The following is a 25,716-nucleotide window of genomic DNA, read 5'->3' on the forward strand; positions in this document are numbered from 1 at the left end:
ATGTAACACTAGCAAATTTGTCCAAATTATTAGCTGCAGTTTCCAATGCTGCGCGCGTGTTGCTGTATTTAGAAACAAATCTGCAACCACAACTTAAACAATTTGGATGAGAACAAATTCACACACACAGTTAGTTGTCAACCCTACAATTCATCTAATATTATACAAGCCAACATACAGCATCTTGTTCATCATTTACCTTTGTCTCCAGTTGTGTTCACTTGCTTTAGAAATACTAATAACCTTAGAGCTAACCTTTTGCACAAATTGTGAGACTTGTACACTGAAACACTGTTAGACTTTATCACTTGTCATTTTCTTTGAAGCTCCATTTGCTGGCATTGTTCATATTTTCCATTATTTTTGCCCAGTCAGTAAAGGGCATTTTCTTGTTTAACTTGCAACATCATGCAAAATGCACTATGTTGAACAATTTGTCAATACAGCCTCTATGAGAATACCGATAACATCCAAATGTCATTTATGGGGAGAAAATTTTAGTTTGGACTAGAATTTGTTTATCAACAATACATTTTGCTTGCAAGTTGCAGGGCTAATAACATTTAAAATGTAATTTTTATTGAAAAATAAATTATGATGAAAAAAGTTACAGTAAACAAACTTTTTAAAAGCTTTTTCATTCACCATATGTACTTTTAAAACAATCAACTTATGGGAAGCCTTGATAATTCACACAGATCCCATGATACGATTGCTATCTTTAGATGCTACGGTACAATCTTGATCCCCATATTGCAAAGCTCTGCGCTATCAATGCTGTATGTCCCATTATTGCATAATGAATATGCCAGTATGCAGGGTTCTTGTGAAGGTCAGTGGAGCTGCACATTTTACTGCCTTGGTTCAAGGGCCTAAATTTTTACCAGGGTTTATCATTCAGAATATAAACAGTCTTAATTATGCTAGCGCTGGTACAAGATGTATTGGATCTCTCCAGCGTTTCAATACCTGGTAGATTCGGGGTATTGAATATCCAAAAAGATCCTATGGCAGACCTCAAAAAGTGCTGCCACAATCCGTCAAAAACATGTCCTAAAATAATCATTCTATGTATCTGCATACTGAATTGTGATATTTGCATGCTCCCCATACCAGAAGGGCATTGAATCATCAACACAACAGCTACAAAACTATTTCAAACCAAACCTGTATAAACCTGGTTCCGGTATATGCATATCCATATTTAATTCCATAATATCACCAAGACACTTTTTTCATTCCTGTACTGACACACGGTGTGCCATTGACGTGTTCCTGGAAGAGGCAATTAACATTTGTGAGACTATCATTTCACTTGTTTTCACCCGAATGCATATATCATGGCTAGAAGAGTGATGGTGTCACACTTCACGTGACCTTTGACCCTAACAAGCCATGAAGATACATGACAGATACATGTAACACTTTCCATTTTTTATGACAAGTTCAGAAATGATTGTAAGATAAACAGAACCAATTTTAAGGTTCGAGATCTAGGTTTTAGTATACTGGTACGGTTAATAAATGGTTATCTCTTTATGTATGTAAAATATTTGCAAACATTTCATTTTCTCATACCTGCCATATTGCAACACACATGTGGTTCTAAAACAACTTTTCCAATCAGATAACTGTAGCCATAATCGTTGGTTTTTCATTTTGTGAGATACTCATACAGTAGCTGCTGCACAGGCTGAAATTTCATACACGTCAGAAGAATTGTCACCAACTTTCAAATTTCCAAACTTATTGAAAGGTATCAAAATTTAGCTACAAAACATGAAAATTACTTTCTCTAGGATTTTTTTGTAAAGCAAGACATTAACATTAACAGTTACCTGTACAGCAACAGGTTCACATTCTTTTAGTGAAATATACTGAGGCTTTGAAGAAATATTCACAATTTAAGCACAAAGACCTTACACTGCTACCGGCATTGTTAAATTCTGAAGAATTCACATCAAAGGCAGCCTATTCGGCATCTAGTACTTTAGTTCCATTTCGGTACATTCCTACCTAGATAGGAATTTTTAAGAGTGTTTCACTGACGACACCAAAATGTGCACGGCTCTTTGTATTTATGGGATATTGTGTTACCAGCAACAGTTGCTATTGAAGAAGATTCTCTAACTTCGATGCTTCTAGTCTTTTACGTATTTTTTTACATTACGCCAATTTGTATAGTCTCTTACTGCATCTTCAATGGCGTAAAATTTATAAAGTCATTTCCCCTAAAACTATTACGCGTAACTGATAATTTTGACGGTACAGTTATATCAAAATCGCACACTGCTTAAAAAGGCGCCCTTCTCAATCCCTGGTTCTCGCATTAGCGAATGTGTCAACAGCCCATTAACAGTTTGTCATTCTTTTGTTTTCCATTGAATATTTTATCATGGAAATAATATTTATATTAGATAAATCTGATGATTGAGTGGGGGCTTTTAATTACCTCAGTTACCCATAATACACCTCTTAACCTGAATTTGGCACCGTCTCAAAAATTGCTGTCACAAGACACCTGACTTGCTTTGAAAAAAAAGTGCTACTATAATATATAAAATCCATAGTGTACTCATAAGCCTTTTCCCCTCTGACGAAATTCTTCTGTCTCTGAAATTGCTTTTCTTTTCTTGCAAGTGAAACCTAATTTCAGATCATTATCATGATACTTCCTGTGGTACTGTCACTTCTACATCCATAATTAAATTCCATGCATAAATCTCGATGAATCAAGATTCATGAAGTAAAATTTTTTTTTAAATATTTTATTGAATCAAGGTTGCCTACTGTTGTGATCATGCATAGTTACTATCTAGACAAAATGAGTCTGTCAATTTCATAAATATTTAGCCCTCACTTCATGATACATCTTCAAATGTTATATCAGATATAAATACTTTTTTTTTTGTTAAGGTACGTAGCGCAATAATACTGGCCCATGCTCTATATTATTGGTTTCTTGTTTAAACCTTTCTGAAATCTTACAATACTTTATCAGTAAACTGGCAATATTTTTAATAATTTCTAAAAGGCAACTGTAATGTTACACATATTATGAGACAGCTTACCTCACTCATCCATAAAATGCTGTGTTTGCAAGTGTATTGGCACTGCTTCGAATATTTTCTGATGCAAGCACTCTCTCACAATGTTATAAAGGATAACGAATACTTCCAGAACATTGATCAACTTAAGAACCAAAATTACCTACATGGATGTTGTGTAAATCAGCTACAGGTATATCAGTATGTACCGGTGTATATATATATATATATATATATATATATATATATATATATATATATATATATATATATATATATATATATATATATATATATATATATATATATAATGCATACATATTTATACACACACACACATATATGTACTAGGCATATACATACATCATACATAATCTGCAAACAATTACATTCACAGTGATACACTTTGTAGGTGTTTGACCCTGTCAAATAATATGGAGCCAGTGTATGTAAATGTAAAATCCACAGATTTGTGACTGACACAAATGAACAACAATATATCCATGTGAATGTAAATAACTGGCCATTAAATTTATAATAGATAAAATGTTGCATCAATAAATAAAATGTTAACTTTATGAAAGGATGTCCGTCAAGGCCATTACATGTAACTGTCTAAATTAGCGCAATAAATAAGATAACTACAGAATTATTCTGCAAGAATTTTGATTCGTTAGTGCATGCAGGGTTTGCAGAATTTTTTCCAAAATTTCAAATTAAAATTTCGGTATTTACAAGTTCAGCGTATATGTTGATGACGGTCCATGTTCTTGAATTGTGCATCGATGCATTTCAAACGAGAACCGTCGAATTGTAACACAACGAGGGGTTACTACACTTGCCTAAACAATTTCATAATCTCCCTTTATTGGCGTTATCTTAACAACAAAATTTTTATTGAAATTGGTATGAGTCAGGTTTGGAAATCACAGGAATTCCGAGGAGTCGATAGAGTGACCGTTTCTCAGTTCATCCTCACTCGAACTGCACTGTATATCGTGGATTAGTAATTACATTCAGAAAAGCGGTAATGTATAATATAATATTATGTAATGTGATACTGTGACAATGCAGGAGATTTGTTGTTAATAATATCATAGTATACATCATATCGGAAATTCCTTATATCACAGTGGAAAACATCGCTTTCCGATTACTCTAAACCGCCCGCTAGTCGAAAACCAAAACCAGATGAATGGGAAGAAACCGTACAATGGGTACGCGTACGGGGAAAACGCGCGCGGTCACATGGGGATCGCTTGTAAGACGAACAATTGGCATTCTGCAAGCTGCAGACATGAGGCGGACAAGAGTGTGCATTTGTTGTTTGACCAGCAATTCATTTACAGTGAATATTGTTCTGTCTGTCTGTCACGTGTTTGTCATGCTAATATTCTGTCATCATCTTCACTTGTCGAAGATGATCCTGTGTCACATTCAATTTCTTACCGCCGTCATCTTTGAGAATATCTTCCGCAGGCGTTGTTTGGGGATTTCTCGTCGCCTTCGTAAACTTCACTGTAGGAAGACCCACTGTTGATCGTGTAGGCGGGGTGTGTGGTGCGTAAACACGTGTCTTCTCTATCGGTCCAATATCCTGTGGATCATGTGTACAGTAATGGTCCAGACGATCTCAGTCTCACCTTCGGGCAGGAAAGCACGTCCCAGAGCGCAACCACAACAATGCTCATTGCCTACAGCGCTACATGAAACTCCGTTCTATTGGCCATCAAGAGAATTTCATTCGTGCATGTTCAAGTTGTTTGTTTCGGGGAAAATGCGTTAAGTCCGTTGATTTTCGGTGGAGCAGGCTAGTAAAGGAGATCTTTAACATAAATGCCATAAAGGAGATGGATTTCTAGCAAAACCAACGATACACTACATGAATCGAGGCATTAAAAATTGACCAATCAGAAAACATCTCACATCACGCTCTGGGTTCATTTCGAGACTCTTCCAGACCGGAAGTAAAATGGCGGCACCAGCAGATGCGATACGTGTCGATCAGATCGACGGACTATGGTCATTCTTTGAAGCCGTGAGTTCCGTTAATCACTATTGTTTTGCTTGTAGGGGAGTAGTTAATGGTATTTAGTTGTTGCTGTGCGGAAATACGAATAGTACTATAAATGCTAGCAATATAATCGAATACTGTGCTGGTCACTGCGCGTTACTCAGTGTGTTTGCTGCGAATCCGTAGCCTCTGCCACTCGGGTAGCTTGGTCATTGGAGTGGGGGGCCCCACTCCCAGCAGAACACGTCAAGGAGTGGCAGGGCTCGGTTTCGCAGCAATCAGTGTGTTAGTGTGTATACTGTTACATGTGTGTGTACAGTGTCCAAATTATGTGTTCAAAGATAGTACACCGTATCTTGATATACAACGGGTACCCTGTTCTCTGTTTACATATCAGTTACATAGTTTTTAGGCATGTAGTATCTATGCAGGGCTTTCAATTCTGTGAGAGCGAAACTGTGAATCGCAGTAACACCCGACTCCCGCCTGGGATGCTGCTTAGCTCCTTACTGCCGGCTGCCTGGCTCCGCACGTTCAGTCAGGAATTCTATAGGACTATTACGAGGGCGCTGTAGACTTCGCCGAAATTCATTTTAACTTTGATATATAGTAATGTAGGTTTGCGTCGTAACTGATATTTTGAACTTGTATATTTAACAGACTTACAACGTAGAATGCAAAGGAGGCTATATCGAATTTGGAAAGAAAAATCTTTGTGGTTAATATTATGCACAACATGCATAAATATTCTGAAGAGCTAAATTTAGAAAGCTGGTACCTGGTAGTAGGGGCTGTCGATAATAAAAGCTGACGCACAAGAAACGTAATTCCTTCGTTTTACTTGAAACTTCCTCCCTCCCCCTCAAAACGAAAGTTCTTATGCGAAATCAATTTGGTATTATGATGCCTTTTCTGACAAACCCACATGCACCTCTCTGATCATGAAAAAATACTGGAAGTGCACATTAATTAATAAACCCACTTAACGCATAACATTTTACGCTCAAAATGTTGGTTGACTGCACTGCGTACTGCACGTGTCACTGCACTGCACAGCTCTATACAGAAAAGTGTATCAATTTCAATTCAAAAATTAATTGCGACAGAGTTTAATCTTTTGTAAAGTCATGTTTGAACTCTTTTAAAATTTACTTCACAATCCTGCAGTAAATTCAGCTCCGCATTTTTCCCACAAGCACAAGTGATCATAGTTTAGAAAACAATAGACGAAAATCCTTATGTGATTTTGACACACACAAATACAAAACAAAAATAAGCTTTTACCTCCTCCCCCTAAACGAAAGAATTATATTTGTCGCGCGGCAGCTTTTTATTATCAACGGCCCCTTAGTGACTCATAGCCGTGAGCTGTACTGCAGTACAAGAGAGAGAGAGACAGACAGACAGAGAGGATGCATTAATCAGTGTACATCAAAAAGTGAAATGAAACCAAAGTCTTCAAATGGCAGTTTGATTACCACTGTCTATGCTATAGAATACGTGAAGTATTAAAATTAAATCAAAATATTACTATGTGTCGGGACAAAAATTTCATATGTTTTGTATATGATTAGGCTTAAAATTTGTATAATTTATCTGCACTCAAATAAATTGCCTGTAACACCTGACAGCATCTATCAATACGGTAAGCCCAGGACTACCAGGTTCCTATGTACATAATACTGGTCATAGTATCTGTGTATTGAGCACACACTGGTGTACTAATTTAATTTTCATTGCATGGCATTGTTGTGTAGTACAAAGAAAGAAAAGAAGAAGTGGAAATTTTATAATATGAAGCAGGTCTCTACAGAATAACTTTTAAACTGGATTGTTTTTTTCTATGATATTTTAGAAACATCACAAACCTCATGCCTTTTGAGCTTGAGCTTCTTAGATCTTCCCTGCCTCCATGGATAGACTACATGAAGTGCCAGGGACTGAGTCAAGAGACAGGGTGTTGCTATCTATTCCATGTGTAAACCTCAGCTGCTGCCAAACTACTCAGCACAAAAAGATCCTCTTTAAGAAAATACAGGCCTCGAAACCTTCAAACTCTCAAACTCAATTTGGCTTCAAGGAAACTTTGAATTTTTCTCTTTCATAATCAAGAATAAAATCGGGGTTACTGCACAAAGTTATAAATGGCTGCTATGCTGAGTTGTTAACTCTATAGAGGAGGTGGATACGATACCCTCAGAAAACCTTCAGGGGAAAAAATGTATGATTTTCATGGCTCATACAAGAGAGTAATACCTTCATTTACCCCACAAGCTTCAAAACAAGACCACACAAGCAGGAGACTGAAACAGACTTTGTGAAACCTCGAGAGCCCCAAAAGACTGCCCCCTGATTGCATTCTATTGTGAAAACCACTTTTTCATTTTGCGCGTAGGAGTCAAAGACAGTATCTTTCTTGCGGATAACTTTGTCACTACACATCTCGTGGTTACAGATTTGTAATAATACTAACAGACTGTCAGAAATAAGATGCCCAGTGGCGTTTTTAAGGTTAATCACATAATACCATGATTTATGTGCAAGTAAGAGGTATTGTACAAAACCTATATCATTTTACAGGGACATAAATCCCAGTATTTTATAACCTTATTATTATACACCTTTTTAGCTCACATTTGGTTATACCAATGTGAGTTTATCGTATAGGCTGAAGTCGATGGCGTCTCTATGTCGTGTGTATGTATGTATGTATGTATGTACGTACAGTATGTCCGTCAACATCAAAAACACGCAAACCGCTGCACATTTCAGCTTGGTATTTGGTGTGTGGATGCATCCTGGGGTATAGATGGGATTTTGTTCAAATGAAGTCAGCATTGCCAAAATTATGCAAATGAGCTTACAAAATGTGAAAATGGTTAAGAATTAATAACTCAAGAACCGCTTTTTTGATTGCTTTGAAAATTTGTGTGCAAGTACCTTAGGTGAACCTTATACAGTTTTATGAATATTGTGACGATATCCTTAATTTTGAATTTTTGCTGAATTTTTTTGTTATTTTTTCTTATTTTCAGTAAAAATTCTTCTTCTCTGAAACCGCCAGCCCAATGGCTCTCAAATTTGGGTTGTCTCTTTGCAAGGGTGTTACTCTTCTAATTTGTTGAAATTATGACAAAATTGGGAAAATTACTATTTTTGTGCAATTTTGTCATTTTTGGTCAAAAAATCTTAAACAGTATTTCCTTTTTAAAACCCCTGGACAGACAGCTTTCATATTTGGTACACAGACGTACAGAGATGACAATAGTTAGATATGTGGAAATTGTCCTGAAGTATAAAAATTTGTATTTTTAAGACAATATTGTCATTTTTGGTCAAGAAAACTTTATCTCAACATTACTTGTTTGATAGCTTTGTAATTTGGTATAAAGTCCCTTGTTTGATAACTTTGTAATTTGGTATAAAGTCCTGAAAGATGTTATTAGATAAATATTCTGCTCAAAGTGTTGGGAAACCCCAAAATTTGTATATTTTAGGTAATTTTCTTAGTTTGTGACCTTAAATGACCTACACCAACCCAAGATATGTTGTGAAACAATTTTGAAGGCTGTGAACATAATTTTGTCATATTTGGTATCAATTTGTAGGAAAATTTGATCCAGAAAACAAAGCTGAGGTGATTTTTTCATTTTGGACCAATTTTTGCAACTTTTCTATGTAAGACATACAAGAACTGATGAGAAATTTGGATCCAGGATATTCAAGATGTTGTAATCACCACCCACAGTGGAAGGCATTTCACTATCTGTAACTAACTTCAGTGCTGTTTACATTAGAATGATAACACTCATGGCATTAATTAAAAAATCTCCAAGGTTGTAAATGTACTTCCTGTCATTTGGTCTTATGTAATACCAATAGGGGTGGAACATTTGATATTCAGAGGGGTGTAGGGTCTAGAGATTGATGATGTAGCATTACTTTTTTACCAGATCCCTTGTGCATTTTTTGCCCACTCCCACCTTTTCTTTTTATCAAGCCTTCTCTGTTTTTTGTTGTTGACATTTGCTTATGTATTTAGGATCTGCTTCTCCCATTGCTATAGAAGTTGATATGCATGTTCCTAAAGATGACCTCCAGTACCTAAGTTGGAGACCTTATTTGCTTTTGTCATTCTTGATTTTCCTGGTTTAAATATTTCTCGAATGGACCAATTCAAACCGAATGTGAGCACATAGTGTCCTTGACGGTATTTTTAGTCATATTTTACAAGAAAAGTTGAAAAATATAGAGTTTTCAGAATGCCCCATGCTGTTAAATGTGCACAGTGCAGGACATGTGAAGAAATTGTAGTTAGGCTGAATATTGCACGTAAATTCAAAGATTTCACATTTGCCATCACTCACTGCATGCCTTAAAGCGCAGTGGTCGTCGCGCTGCGCATCCTCCTGAGGGGGTCCCCCTCTGTTGTAAACAAATCCAAGAACGCCGCACATGTTACGGGTTGATTGTAATGTTTGCGATATTGCCGCTTGTAAAAATGGCGGCTGATCTGTCACAAGCATACATGTACCAACTAACCAAATGTAACACGCAATAAAAGGTCAATTAATCTAAGTAAATATCTGCTGAATATTGAACAATAATTGCACGCTGGATTGAGATCACATTTGCTCATGATTTTCTTGAATCAGTTGAATGGGGCTCGGCTACTGTTATCGCTCGAGCCATAGAGCTCAGTGTTCTCCCCAGGATTTTTTTAGAAGAGGGCGAAGACGTGGTGCGAAGCACCACATGCGACCGCTTTAGCGGTCGCGGGGGGAGGTCAGGAGGGGGGTGTCCCCCCTCCTGCCGTTGGAGCTTTTGAAAAACAGAGATTAAAATGGTGTTATTTGGTGGCACTTGGGGAGTATTTTTTTCAGATTTTTTTCGTATAAAAAACTCAAAGGAAAGGAGATCTAAGACAGTGTTTCATAACTTTTATTACAGTTCACTGATTTCAATTATGAAGATTACATTTTTTGAAAACGAAAACATAGCGAGAGACATACATTTATTCATCGATGTCAAAATTATCACGGTGACCATAAAACTCAGGCTTGGGGAGCATTTTTTCAGATTTTTTTCGTATAAAAAACTCAAAGGAAAAGAGATCTGAAACAGTGTTCCAGAACTTTTATTACAGTTCACGGATTTCGATGAAGATTACATTTTTTGAAAACGAAAACATAGCGTGTCTAGAGACATACATTTATCATCGATGTCAAAATTATCACCATAACACTCACGTGTTCTCATCCTGATACACGTCCGACCGAGCCTAAAATTAGGTTGTTTTGCTTTGGGAAGGAATACACAAACGAAATTCTAACCTCCTATAAAAACTTCAGTGTACTCTGCTGTCCTTGGTTACCCTCCAGCTCCTTGCCATGTTTACTCAGCTAAGTCGGTTACCTAATGCACGGTCCCTATGGAGGGACCGTGGCCAACGTACGTTACGGACTGAGCCATGCAAATATGGCTGCCTTCGATGAGTTGCACATGGGCTTATGATCTCGGATGACATCACAAACTCGCGAGATTTGCAAGATCGATGAGAATTACGTTTGCAGTCTGTAGGATCGACGCTCACGCTCGCATTTTGCTTGTAAATCACTGTCAACTTTTTTCCCCGTACATTTTATTGTTTTATTTTTCAAAAAAATAAATCTTTTTCATTTCTGGCAAGAGGGCGCTCGGAATTTACAAGAGGGCGCCACGCCCCTGTTACCTTATTCAGGGAGAACACTGGAGCTAGACGTACGCATGTACGCATGTATACGCCAACAGATTATCAACGACGGGCTCTAGTTTTCGACATCGCTAGCAAGGACGAGAGCTTTCATTTCAAGAGGCCCGACAGGAGTACAAAGACAACAACCCAAACTACAGAAATCTACAGGTCGCAGAGCAATGCCCGCTGCAGCAAGAAGCATCTCTGCATCTGTTCCGTTCCGTGCTCTGTATGAACGTCCGTGTCAAACTGGGTATATGGCGCGCTACACTCTGCTGTGGAGAATCCAACTCAACTACAAAGTTTACCCCGTTTGGGGGTGCAAACGAGAATTCCGAGTACAGGTATCAAGTCAAGCGAAGGACCTTTCATAGGTCTTCTTGTTATGTGGGGGTTATCTCACTTGAAAGAGGATTCAGACCTACCCGGTAATCAGGAGGTACAACAACGAAGTTTGCCCAGCACCGGTAGGCCTACACCAGCTAGCGGTTGAATCACTGCCATGACCCGACCGTGCACAGGACCGGGGCACAGGATCTCTCGATACGTCTATGCACGGTGTATAGCCGTGCAATTTTCCTGCCAAATGCCGCGAAAACCCGCTCATTTTGTCTATTGTTTCCTGTCATTTTACTATTTTACCACGTAATACTAGGAGAAGTAAGACATGGTGATCAACAGTTGGTTGTGGGCCAAGTCGTCGCCGGCCGGTACGTGTGGGACCGGATTTTCTATATCCGTGTACGTCAACGAGGTGACCGTCTCCCAACAACATCTCGTGTGTCCTGCTCTGGCTTGCCGATCATGGTCTTGAGTGTAATTTTTGTGTTAGGCATTGTGCTTGTTGCTGGTCTACATATATAGGCAATGTTGATCATTTTAGTTATGCATTTTCACTGTACTGTACATAGCATTGTGTAGGCCTACAACCAGCGTGATCGCGCACGATCAAACCTTTTTGTTCACTGTGTCTGCGTGCAGTAAACTCAGCGACATAATGTGCTGAGTGTGTTGTGTCCCTATGTTCGTAGCTCTACACGAGTTATAGAAATACACCACTGAAGTTCGTTTCGATCTTAATATTTTACTATTGCATGATGTTTAGTCTTACAAAGGCCTTAACAAAGTGGGGGACTGCTCCCATCTCATTCCTATTGAAGTTGAGAAGACTTGTTATGTTTACAAAAATTTATGTTTATCAACAAAAAAAATCACGCACGCGCAGCGCGACGACCACTGCGCTTTAATGATGTTTACCTTAGATGACATTTTTGGAAAAAAGTGAATCGTGTTTTGTTCACCAGTGTTTACATAAAAAATCTCATGAGATGATCATGATGGTCAAATTGTATCCAATAACACATAACGTTACTGGGCTCAACATCAATGTTATTGGACTCCATGTCCACTGATACTGAAACTTACTGCACGATGAGATTCCATAGGCGACGGACCTAGGTGTATAATAATAGTGGTTTCTCTGATTCTGAATTGTGATGACACATGACAATTTGTGCAGCCATGACAAAAATGAAATGTTTTGGACAATATAAGGCGCATGTGCTATACTTACCGTTTAAAATTATCTTTCAGGCATAATTCTGTTTCCGCATTTGTAATTTTTTATTGCGTAAAGTTCAAAGTATGGAAGGTTTCCCGAAAGTTTGAAGTTTAGTATAAAATTAAAATGATATAAAAAAACGCAAAATTGACAAATCACAATAGGGATTGTGAATAAGACGTGTTCTAAGCATTCATATGGACTACACCTGCAGAAAAATGTATGGTGTGTAAATTTAGGAATTGTCGTGGTTTTCTTTACAGGTTACAGGGCCAAATCAAAATATGCACACTTTACATTACACATAACGTGCATTTTTGTATGTATGATTTTGAGTCTCTTTCCCATTCTCACAATGATGTATACACTTTCTTCTATTAGATTGACTGGTCAGAACCGTTCATGATAGGTCTGATTGTCTTCCATAGTGTGTGCCTTATCTTGACAATTGCTACCAGGCAGCGCAACACAATTCAAGCTGTGTATTTCTTCTTCCTGTGTGAGTACTATGATTTTCATTGTTTTGACTTAATTGTACCAGTATACATCATATGCACTTCAGTATCATTGTATCATTATCATTATAGTTTTGGAAGTTTTGGTCAGACTTATGCCCCTACATGTAGTAGCATGTATCCACTAGTTTGTCTGATCATATCATTCTTGGTTGACATTGTACAGTTTCACAAAATTATTCTATGCTTTGCCAGTTTTCTTCATAAAACCGTAAATGTATACATATGGGTGCATGGGTTCTAAACATGTGAACTGTACGGTACATGTATGAGTTTGGAGCAAGACAGACAAAGCTCCTGGGCATGTCATTTCCTTTATATCATTCACTCTGCCTACAGACGTGAGGGGATTAAAGTTAAGAAGTAACCATTCCATAACATTGCATGTTTTATTGACATGCGTTCTCTTGTTCTTTCAGTGGTGCTAGTGTTTTTCTCCGAGACCATCAATGGACTGTGTGCCGAACACTACCAGTAAGTCCTACCTGTACACCAGTCACGCAGATATGCAGGAGCAGTCATTTCACAATAAATACTGTACTGAGAAGCAATGTACAAAACAATAGTTGTAACGGTATTTGCTGATAATAGTATGTCAAGAAATTTGTTAAATGAAAACCAGAAACAAGACATTAGGTCATGTCTTACAGATGGTAATAGTTGAAAAATAATTTATGACAACGAGGGAAAGATCATGATTGCTTTTTGATTGGTCAGGGGATGTTCTCAATGACGATAATGTTGATGAAGCCTGGGCCACAGGTGAGGGTACCATCAACCTTGAAAGTCATGTGCACAATGCAGGTTACAAATAGTGGCCTTTCCTGTGCCGTCATACTGATGGCGGTGAGTATTCAAATTGGATCGATTACTAGATGATGTAATCTGGTCAGGGGAAACATATTCTTGAGTAGCTATAGCAAAATGTGATATTGTACTCTCAGGCAGGCATCAACATTTCACACTTTTAAACTTTTGTTTAGGGGAGGGGGAGGGGGGTTTGATGAATTAAAAAGAAGGAATTTCATTTCATGATCTTATGCGACAATCTGAGATGGCCCCTAAATTGTCCAATTCAAACTTTGTACAGATTTGTCGTCCGTTAAACTGTTTATCTTTGAGTCACTCTGTATCATCATTTCTATTTAAGGAAACGAAAATGAACAAACTTACCCTGAAAGAGACAGAAGATTTTGAATAAAGATTGTTAGTGAAAGCGTTAAAAAAGGATGCTTCATGTTTCAACTTATATTGAGTACATCTGGGTATTTGATTAAATTGGTTCAATGACACATCAAATTTTCTTTTTTTGTCAGTCAAAGAAAGACATTCTTATTGACAGTGGCTATTTGTCAGACTGTAGTTAGTCTGTTGCCTTTCTGCCAAATGTCTAGATCTGTCGCTGATTTTCAAAGTTTTGTGAAGTGCTGTATTTACGAGCAAATTGTGAAATTTGGAAAATACATCTTGACATAAATTTATTGGTTTTTAGCTCCCATAGCCATATGTATATATGGCAATGGAAGCTATTCTTATAGGCTAGGAAAATGTCTGTATGTATGTATGTCTGTATGTCTGTATGTCTGTGTGTCTGTATGTCTGTATGTCTGTATGTCTGTATGTCTGTCCGTCAACATCAAAAACTCCAAAACCGCTGTACATTTCATCTTGATATTTGGTGTGTACATGGATGATGGGCTGTAGATGAGATTTTGTTCAAATGAAGTTGTCATTGCCAAAAATATGCAAATTAAGTGAAAAAATGTAAAAACAGTCGAAATTGAAAAAACTCAATAACCACTGAGCAGATTACATGAAAAATTAGCATGTAAGTACTTTGGGCTGACATGAAATGATTGTGCGCATCTTGGGTCAGTATCTTGGACTTGCTATTTTTCATGAATTTTTTTGTAATTTTCTCCCATTTTTGGTCAAAAAATCTCCTGCTCTGAAACCACCAGTCTGATTGATTTGAAACTGGTATGGAAGTGCATAGGAGTGACCTTTCCCAAATTTGGGCAAATCGTGGTGAAATTTGCATATTTTTAGTTTACAGGTCCATAGACTCCCATGTATAAGGCAGATCTCCATAGACTCCCATGTATAAGGCCACAAAAAATAAAAATTTAGTTTCTCATCGTATTCATATTGCAAAAAGGATGCAGTGACACAATTTTAGTCCCCACGGATGAAGTCCAGTGAGCTTATAGATTGGATCATGTCCGTCTGTTCGTCCATCCGTGAGTCCATCCGTTCACGCAGATATCTCGGATATTTTGACAAAAAGTCATGTGACCTTGATGACCTTTGATCTCAAATATACATATTTGTCCATAACTCAGTAACCACAAGGGCTACCACCCTTCATATATGGTATGATGGGACAGCTTATGACGCCACATATTGTACCTCATTAATTATGCACATATCTAATTTTGAGCGAGCCAATAGAGCTAGAGGTCTGATTTTTGGTATATAGGGATAACTTAGCAAAACAATTTTTTTGACAAAATGTCACGTGACCTCGGTGACCTTTGACCTCAAATATACATATTTGTCCATAACTCAGTAACCACAAGTGCTACAGCCTTCATGTATGATGGGACACCTTATGCCGCCACATATTGTACCTCATTAATTATGCGCATATCTAATTTTTAGCGAGCCAATAGAGCTAGAGGTCTAATTTTTGGTATATAGGGATAACTTAGCAAAACACTTTTTTTGACAAAATGTCACGTGACCTCGGTGACCTTTGACATCAAATATTCATATTTGTCCATAACTCAGTACCCACAAGTGCTACAGCCTTCATGTATGGTATGATGGGACAGCTTATGACGCCACATATTGTACCTCATTACTTATGCGCATATGTAATTTTGAGCGAGCTAATAGAGCTAGAGGTCTAATTTTTGGTATATAGGGATAACTTAGCAATACAATTTTTTGACAAAATGTCACGTGACCTCGGTGACCTTTGACCTCAAATATACATATTTGTCCATAACTCAGTAACCACAAGTGCTACACCCTTCATGTATGGTATGATGGGACACCTTATGACACCACATATTGTACCTCATTAATTATGTGCATATCTAATTTTGAGCGAGCCAATAGAGCTGGATGTCTGATTTTTGGTATATAGGGATAACTATAGGAGAGAAATTTTTTGACCAAATGTCATGTGACCTCGATGACCTTTTACCTAAAATATATGTTTATGTCAATAAATAAGTAACCACAAGTGCTATGTCCTTTGTATTTAGTAGGATGGGAGACCTTATGACAACACACGCTTTACCTCATTAATTATGTACACATCTAATTCTAGGCAAGCGAATAGAGCTAGAGATCTGATTTTTTGGCATATAGGGATTAATTAGCAATATAATTTTTTTTTCAAAATGTCATGTGACCTCGATGACCTTTGACCTTGATTATACATATATATGCATATCTCAGTAACCACAAGTTCTATATACTCCAATTTTGATAGGATATTAGACCTTAAGATGTCACATCTTGTACCTCATTTATAATGCACATATGTATTTCTTGGCTGGCCAATACTGCTAGAGGTCTGATCTTTTTTCCCGATTTAGAACCATAACTTAGACATGCCTCATGTGTTTCAAATTGGGAAAAACGACATAGACCTATGTGCCCATAGATCTCAACATATACACTCCAGTGATACTTCTTAATGACCACATTTTCCTGCCCCATCAAGACTAATACTCCTATTACAAGTGGGGACTATGTCATTGTAAATGACTTGTTGATTTAATGGTTGTATCACAGTATTCGATATATCTAATTCTGTATTTTTCCATTTTAATTCTGAATAATTACATTATACATATTTCACTGTCTCCAGTACATTTCATTTAAGTATTTTCACTTCATGCACTTTATCCCTTTCACACATGTTCAAATATCTGACCAGAGAACAAACACTAAATAGTCCAGGATGGGAGCTACAGTGTCATTGACGCTATTTTGAAAGTGATGTGTTCAGATACTGTACATGCTGGTTGTCTATGTGATCCCAATCATCTTACTTTCATTCAGAGTGTTCTGTGATGATTCTTGAATAAAAACGACCTCCGATTTCAACCATAATTTCCATAGGTAAATTGATTTTCCATTGATTTTTCAGGAAATTCTCCAGACTGCAGTACTTCGATTCCAATGGCCTATTCATATCACTGGTCTTTTCAGTGCCGATTCTTGCCAACTGTTTGGTCATTGTGGTGAGTATACAATTACTTGTACATGTATGTGCGCAAAAAGCTGTGAAATTTTGCCAGATTATGATATACATTTCTTCTCTTGGAGACTCAAGAAGCAAAAAGTCCCACCAAATATGTGAAATATTACCTTTTATTAAAGAAGTTCTCGGAAAGTTTTGACAGTAATTCTTGTGAAGTGTTGAGAGTCTTTGCACAGTTTTCGTCCATTAAGCATTGAGTGACATTGTGTCTGCGGTTATATTCAGTATCATAGTGCATACACTATACCTTGTGTTTTCAGTACGATTACATTAGATATTTTGGTACTGTGCTGGTATGTTTTAGCATGACTGTAATTTATAATGTCTGTAAGATGCTCAGTCTGGACAAAAAGAATTAAGTTTTTTTAAAGCATCTCTCTCTCTCTCTCTCTCTCTCTCTCAGGTCATGTGGGTCTTGCTGTCAGGTCAGATGCTGATCAAAGTCAAGAGAGCCCAGCTGAGGGAACAAATAAGACAACAAAAAGAAAAGAAGCGCTAGAGATTGATATCCAAATGATGGGGAAAAAAGGCAACAAGATTACACCCGTGAACAGCACCTTAAAAACAAAGGGTGCCTCCTATTGTTTTAGGGTATTTGGGCAGATGGGAGAGGTCTTTGAGAAAAGGACATGGGTAAAAAAGTCTGTGCATTCAGGGTTCACCGTGTTAAACAGGTCTTTAAACTGTATTGCATATATGGTGCCATCACAGACGCATTGCCTAGATGTAGCAGAAGCATGTATGTACCGGTACAGTACTGGCTTCATTATAGCTGACGTGTAGATGGGAGGTGGTCGCAGACATATTGAATTCACTATTAAGATTTCTATGTACAGAATAGACACTATCAGATTTTAATGTTTTTCTTACTTGAAGAAGTCCCAAACCCCAATCAAGTATATATTTTCTGAAAGCTGTGATATTGGGAAATCCAACGGTCCACACTACTTGCATTATTTGCATAATGCTATATAGTCATGTGACAAGCGTTTTGCTGAACCTTCCAAAGATTAGTTTTTCCTCCCTATAGCAAACACGCAGTGAGATTTCAGTTTGAAATTATGCATTAACAAGCTTTGGTGATATACTTCAAATGAGTGTCTGCGATCTTTCTCCCAGTCTCCGTTCAAATTATATTGCACAACAATTTCCATTCCTTGAAAGCACCATAGTCTAACACCTTCAATAGCGCATAACCAAAAAAATAGGCATACCCTATAAAGGAAATGCAAGACACAGATTTGAAGGATATTACCGATGCTGGTCAATGCACAAATTTCAACCGGAAATCTTGCAGCATGTTTGCTAAAGGGAGGAAAAAACGATTTTTGGAAGGTTCAGCAAAACTTTTGTCATGTGACTATTTTGCAAATAATGACTGTGTACTGTGCACGGTTCAATTTCTTAATATCAGGGCTTTCGGAAAATAGTACTTTATTGGGGTTTGGCACTTCTTCAAGTGACAAAAAAATAAAAATCTGAAAGTGTCTATTTTGTATGTAGGAATTTCCAAGGGCCTTCAGCTGTGATTAATAATGATATTTGAGCTGTTTGAGTTTCCTTTTCTTCACGCTAAAGTATATACAGTATTCAGCTTGTCACCTGAGCCTGTACATGTGTAAACTGTACTGTATTGTTGACAAATGAATTTTAGGTCCTCACCAGAAATTCAAATGTAAACAATAACTGCATTTTATCCATATACATGTAGATGCTGTGTTGCCAAGCTTAATAGTGGGCGTTCCAATATGCTTCAGGGCGTAGAACAAGAACTTGCAAATGACATACAAAATAAAAATAGTAAAAAAAACATCAAAAGCTACAGCTTCTGGCCCGTTAACAAGAGTACATGTAGATTCTTTATAATGCAATGGATGGCTGGACGAGTAATTACAATTATTACATGGAGAGGTATTTTGTACATTGGGTCAGGATCTTGTCAATATATTACATATAATGTAAGCTACATAGAGACAAATGGGATTTTCTCTTGAATAGGTTATTTTGGTATCGATAAGAAATTGGAAGGGAAGTTGGAACAATGAAAACCACATATCGAATCTGTTTCTTGATTTGTTAATGCCATAAATGAAATGGTGTGCAATACTTTTTATTCATGAGTAAGGCGGCTATGTATACTTTGACTCTTTCTCGTAAACTTTGGAAAATCCAACACCCTATGAATTCTTATATTAAGAGAGCCACTTGAACTTTGCTATGAAATGGAAATTTTGAGATGTCTAATGCTACTGTAATTTGATATTTTTCATAGTATAGAAAAAAGAAATCTAATATATTTATTGCCATCTTTTTCTTCTGTTTTCATCCTGTTTTAAGTAACCGTACTTTATTGTAGGAGTAAATATTAAAATTCAGCATATGTCAAGTGGTCTAATATGTTTATGTACATCACTGCTTCTGCCAATTTCAATTTCCATACAAAGGATGGTAAAAAAGCTCCACTCATGTAAAAAGCAGATTGCATTTTTAGTGCAGAAGTTGAAGTTCCTGTGAAAAAAATTCTAAACGTGTACAACAGAGTTGCAAATGGTTTAACGTTTCAGGGAGATACAAACAGGGTCTTTTCTGTCACTTTTGATATTACCGGTATACATGTATTAAAGTAACCTTTGGCTTGCCATATTACTAAGAGTAATTAAACTACGTACAATCAGTGGAAGTTGAAGGGGGTCGTTCCTACATTATTAGATTCTCTTTAAAGCCGCACTTTTCAATCCCTGGTTCTCGCATTAGTGGAGTTCTCCTCCCAGTCAAACACTTGGCCAGTACAATGTTTGATTTCTATAACATTAATTACACAAACTGATCTCAACCTTTTGTCACATGCCGTTCATACACAGGCCATTGAAACGTCTCTGAAACGGTTCTGGGCCAATACTGACACAGAAAGTTATGTGTGGACACTCCGAAATGGTTCTGAAGCGTTTCAGATTTGAGACGGTTTAGTCGGCCCGACCAGAGCCGTTGTAGGGATTAACTCTATCCGCAAATCGCTGTGTGGACAGACTGAGCCGCTTCAGAAGCGTTTCAAACGCCCTCACGCGACAAGTATTTGTAACATAAAACAAACAACAACCAATATACAATATTCACTTTCGCCATGGCTGCCGAACACAGTACTACATCTCGCGGTGTACTGGTCCGACGAAGAGATAAGCTTGATACCAAAAACCCTATCAATTCGACCAGAAAAAATTCATTACGATTTGAAAAACGTCGAATTAATAGGAAATTAAAACTGCCGAAATAATTTAGTGGTCGAATTTAATTTGGAACGACGAGGATGAAATTTAAGCGAGACATTTTTGCCATGTTGAGACTGCTTCAAAGCATGGACTGTGAAATTTTGTGAGGTCGACAAATTTCGTAACAAAAAAACTCAAACGCACGTTGGTGTCACATCAAAATCAAAGTGGCCGCGATTACAAACGGAACAATCTGTGAGACTGCCACCGGCCGCTCGACGGACGACACGTAAGTTGACATCGTGTGCCAGCCCTTGGAAATATATTGTAACTCCTTGACAGGCAGATGAGATAGTCTTATAGCGTTTGATGCATTGAAAGTTTGTAAAAATAATAAAAAATGACATCACCGATCATAAGAAACGTGGTGTTGAAGATAATAGTTTTAAAAGAAGACTATGACGACCATATTTCTGTAAGTATTATCTAACTTTAGAAAACCAACATCTGAAGATTTACTTTCACCAACACTTTTGGATTTGTTCCACTCTTTATTATAAGATTAGTCGAATTTCTGGAAAGTAGGTGTACATTTTCGATGTCTGTGTATCGTCTACACCGAAGTCATATCCGAAAGAGTATAATCAGTTCGCGACCGCGTAAACCTCTCTCTCCCTCTCTCTCTCCGGCATTTCAATGTTTTATATTGTCGACATTTATATATCAGTCTGAAGTTTCAGGTCACTGCTCATTGCAAGTAGTTGATGTCAATTTTTCCGTATCGGGCATGGTCTCTATCGTCACTCTAATTGTTAGTGTTTTCCTGTTATATTCCATATCAAACTCAAAACACAACGTAAACAACGCTGATAATATATTGCATATTTCGTATCGAAAACCGGTAAAGTTCGTAACTGGTGACATGTCACGCCCTGGAGAAAGTTCATCACCATCGATCGAATGTCCGTGGCGCTTTTGCTTCCAAATAGACATATTGAAATGCACAGGGAACTTCGCGGTATGGCAATTATATGAACTTTACCTTGAAGAAAGTCTGTGACTTTAAACTGGCCGTACAACCAACAATAAACATGGCGGAGCAATGATACCGATTTCAGAGACTTCGATTTTTTTTCATTGCGACCTCGACCGCTGGTGAGAGCGAGTCGTCTATTTTTTTCCCACTGGCTATTTGGCTTTGAATTTTCAATTGCCATCTTGCGCTAAGTTAAAGCTAAAAACAAGACGGGCGTTCTGTGTAAATCAATAAGCCTTTTGAATATGAAAAAATCGGACATCTGAACCTCAACACGCAGTTTTAAAGTTGTTCTCCGAATCAGGACAGGGACATCGGCCCGGGACATCGGTGAGGCCGGATTTCACGTAGTAGCTATGGAAACCGACGGCTCTGTCTATGGTTCGTTGTAAGAAACCATGCGATGTACGCTCCCTTGGGCCGTGGAATTTCGCCGTATCGCCTCTACAGACTACACCGTCTATTACCTAACCATGCTATTAAACAATCACACGATAGTTCAGTAACATATATCTTCATTAATCTACCGATCATCCACCGTCGAACACTTCGAAAACAATGGTCGCGGTCACGGATTCAAGGACGTTCACAAGAAGAAATTATCAATAAGTGGCGCGCAGAATTATTTTTACTGGTTTTGAGAACTTCTAAAATAACTTGTAATCTGTATATCTTCACACATCGAACCGATATTGTATACCTATCACCGTCGAGAACCGATATTGCATACCTATCACCGTCGAAGTTTATGTCTTTCACTGTAGAGTTCTTTTTATCCAAAACACATATTCAGAAGAGTCCCACAGAGCAGTCAAATGAAAGGATAATTGCTTCAAGCGAATGAAATTGCACGAAAGAATGAAAATCAACAGCACACCATGGACGTGATTTAAAACAATAGAGCTTGTGAATAGGACTATTTGAGTAAAAAGTGCCGTTTTTCTCGCAATTTTAGCAACTGTAACGACCCTTTATTCTTTAATACCTTTCCATAATTGAATTAAACTAGGTTTAGGGCTTATACACACAGTGTACACTGATGTACAGAACTTTAAAAAGTATTCTGCTGGTAACGAACAGGGGTTTACACTCTAATGGGCGCAGTAAAACAATGGTCACGTCCATAGATTCAAGAACGTTCACGGGGAGACACGATGGCAAATAGTGCAGTGTCGTAAAAAAATTGCTTAGACTAGTTTTAAGAACAGTACAATATCTGGTCATCGGTGTACCGCTACCTGTGAATCGAAACGACAAGTGTAGACCTATAGCTTCGAAATTTTATGGGAGAGACACACGACTGAGACCGACAGTAGCATAATAAACTATTCCCAATTGTTCGTCGTGTTTAATACAGACATCTCTGTAGGTGATTCTGGTTTCTCTTGAATCAAAAGTCCGACATTGACAAAATTGACACAAAATAAGTCCGAAAAGTTATGTTTTATTCAACTAACTGATTCATCTCCTTGATATCCCCTATTAGCTACATGTAAACAGTCCGGAAAGACTGACATCGATGTCTCCCGGGCCCCCATTTCTTCACCGTTTTGCAAAACATCTCATCAGCCGGACGCATGGGCAATATCTTTGTACGTTGGTCAAAACTAATGACAGTATAGGTCAGGATGTAACATCGGTCAAAGTAATATTGAATATGGAAGACGAAAATGCTTTCATTGATTGACAAAAATGAGAGGGAACGAGTCAGTAAATATCGAACCATAAAGGGGAGATCGAGACTGCCATCCCCCATGATTAATCAACTGGGAACAAAATATATATTTCGATCAACAGACTTACACAACCAGAGACAGCATTTTATTCAGCTGTAAAATAAGTCACCGCCTTTCCTATAATAACACCCCGTTTGCTTTTCGATCTACTCTGCTCTGTCTCCAATCGGTATGGCCGTCCGGGTTTCGCCTGCCGTACTGACTGATACATGGTTATTTCTTCACATATTTTTTCATCGTTTGGCATAAAATACAGCATCTCTTTGGTGCACAAGGCAAATCAACGTTTAGAAGGAAAGTCACAGGAGGTTAGGATATTATATACCGTAGGTGAAATTAGAATGGAATGTTGAAGATGAAAAGACTTTTATCAGTCGACAAAAATTGCCATAAACCGAGAATTGAGATTGTCTATATGATTTATTAATTGGGAACAAAAATATTCGATTGAGTCATTAAGTTTGTGTTTGATTCGTTTTAAAATGTGTTCCTACATTCTTATCCGATTGTTTGTGTTAATAAAAATGTTTGTTTCGCCTCGGATATTTGTAGGGAAGTTTGGATTATACTGTGTTCCCACTAGCCAAACCAACGCCGCCGGTAACTAACGGTTTTGATTGGTAAACACCTGTGGATTAACCCTTAATCTCTACTTATGTCCATACACGGAATTTCCTCCGGTGTTTTGAGGAAAACACCGGTGTTTTGCGCCCTCTACGTTCAATATATGTCTATAGTACAGGTTGGATATAAACAACAATGGCGGATGTCCAGGACGCAACTGTAGCGGCGTGTCTCCTGTATTTTCACCTTCATATGCGATCCAGACGGATTCAACAGTTCAATCGTCGCCTCAGGAATGCATAAACGGACTCACAACGAGACCCAAACATTGATATTCTTGCCTCGCTATTCGATGAGCAAGATCACTAAAACCCATTAAAATAATTTTTCACAAACCAAACAAGGAAAGAATCTACACTGCGACTGATGAGAAACCACACTCGGGTTTCGAAACGCTAGCGTCAAAGGGCCACTCTATCAACTTTGTAACACCATAGGTCCGGCTGCGTCTCGCCATAAGCTTTCCCCACACAAACAAAAGATTAATACCGTACACACTAATCCAAACTTCCCTACAAATATCCGAGGCGAAACAAACATTTTTTATTAACACAACAATCGGATAAGAATGTAGGAACACATTTTTGAAACGAACCAAACACAAACTCGACACAAAAACATTTTGGATAGTTAGGTGGGCAGCCTCTTTCACACTTTATACATGGGAGCGAGAGATCTGTTGTCTTCCATGGTTCGTGTCGAGTCCAGCTATGCGTGCTGTGCACTCGAGCTGATAGGTCAGAGTAAGTAGAGTAATTTTTTGACAAAAGTCGTCGCGAGAGGGGGTTTACACCGTCGTTAACCGTTCTGACACACAATTTGCGTCGGCGCGCCGTTGCAGGTCTGACGAAATTCGACGCCGTAGATCGACGCCGTCGCAGCACCGTCGTTAACTGTTCTCACACGTGGTTTTCGTCGTTGTTTACCATAACAACGGCGTTCACAACGTTGTTAAATGCTGTGTCAGAACGGCCCTTTAGTGTGGACGGTAATGTTTTGTTTGTGTGAGGAAAGCTTATGGCGAGGCGAAACAAACATTTTTATTAACACAAACAATCGGATAAGAATGTAGGAACACAATTTAGAAACGAATAAAACACAAACTCGACACAAAAACATTTGGATAGTTCGGTGGGGAGCCTCTTTCACATTCTTTACAGCCAGTACGACGTCGTTCGGTTCAGCCATCTTGTTATGCAGTCTGCTTGGCCATACACACCTTTTGAACTCGAGAGGGCGCATTAAGACGTCTTAAATATCAAAACAATGGCTTAATTTTGTGAGTATGGACACGAGCGGACCCAAACTATTAATCCCCTGTGTTTACAAATCACAAATAAAGTCGCTGAAACGTTTCAATTTTTGCCTGTATGAACGAAGTATTGTCACATTTTGCTAATCCTGCAAACAGAGTTTATGCAAGCTTTTGATTGACGGTCGGTTCAACTTGCCAACGGTCATTGATTCCTCACCAAAACGCTCGAATTTCCTACAAAATTGTCTTCCAGTCGCGCTAGACTTTGAATATAACCACAGAGTTCGATCGGCAGCAACTTCGCGCTGACCGCTTGGCAGTCTGTCTGCATTATTACGACCGGGGAAAACTAAAAAGTGGCATTTTCTGGAGCGTGAGCCCGCGTGTTGCCTGTTTGGTGTCCACTTACACAGTGAACGCCGCCATACCTTGGCGGCCTTTTAAAGGGAGGCTCCGCCTTTAAGGTAGAATTGTAGATTGTCTACTAATAGATGATGAACCATGGACGATACGATCCAATCCAGAAGTCTTTGAATACTTTGAATGCTGGACACTTCCGGCACCATAATGAATTACTATGTTGACAAATCTAGTGAGATTCTGTACAGGTTTGCCTTTTGTTACGCTAGTGCGCACCTAAATCTTAGAGATTTAAAGTTTTTTCACAGACTTTCCTTCATTGGTAAGGAAACTGTTCAGCATACTCTTA

At 38.1% G+C, this 25,716-nt stretch overlaps 2 protein-coding genes across 3 annotated transcripts in view; one reads left to right on the plus strand and one right to left on the minus strand.

Annotated features, from left to right (window-relative positions):
* LOC139115382 (gamma-2-syntrophin-like) overlaps nucleotides 1-4,720 on the minus strand; it is a 112,290-nt gene extending 107,570 nt beyond the window's left edge. Inside the window, exon 1 of one of the 2 annotated variants that reach the window (XM_070677455.1) lies at nucleotides 4,497-4,720. In XM_070677455.1, the coding sequence (XP_070533556.1) occupies nucleotides 4,497-4,505 (9 nt within the window). In that variant the 5' untranslated portion in view covers nucleotides 4,506-4,720. The remainder of the gene's footprint in view (nucleotides 1-4,496) is intronic. The other variant, XM_070677451.1, reaches the window with a different exon arrangement.
* A 199-nt stretch (nucleotides 4,721-4,919) lies between these two features.
* On the plus strand, nucleotides 4,920-19,830 carry LOC139115383 (transmembrane protein 18-like). Its single transcript, XM_070677456.1, has 5 exons — nucleotides 4,920-5,085; nucleotides 12,738-12,855; nucleotides 13,291-13,345; nucleotides 17,037-17,130; nucleotides 17,554-19,830. Exons 1-5 carry the CDS (start codon nucleotides 5,020-5,022, stop codon nucleotides 17,647-17,649), a joined length of 429 nt encoding a protein of 142 aa, XP_070533557.1. The 5' UTR covers nucleotides 4,920-5,019; the 3' UTR covers nucleotides 17,650-19,830.
* The last annotated feature ends 5,886 nt before the right edge of the window (nucleotides 19,831-25,716 follow it).

Source organism: Ptychodera flava, chromosome 17 (genome assembly GCF_041260155.1).
Source record: "Ptychodera flava strain L36383 chromosome 17, AS_Pfla_20210202, whole genome shotgun sequence".
Lineage (NCBI taxonomy): Eukaryota > Metazoa > Hemichordata > Enteropneusta > Ptychoderidae > Ptychodera > Ptychodera flava.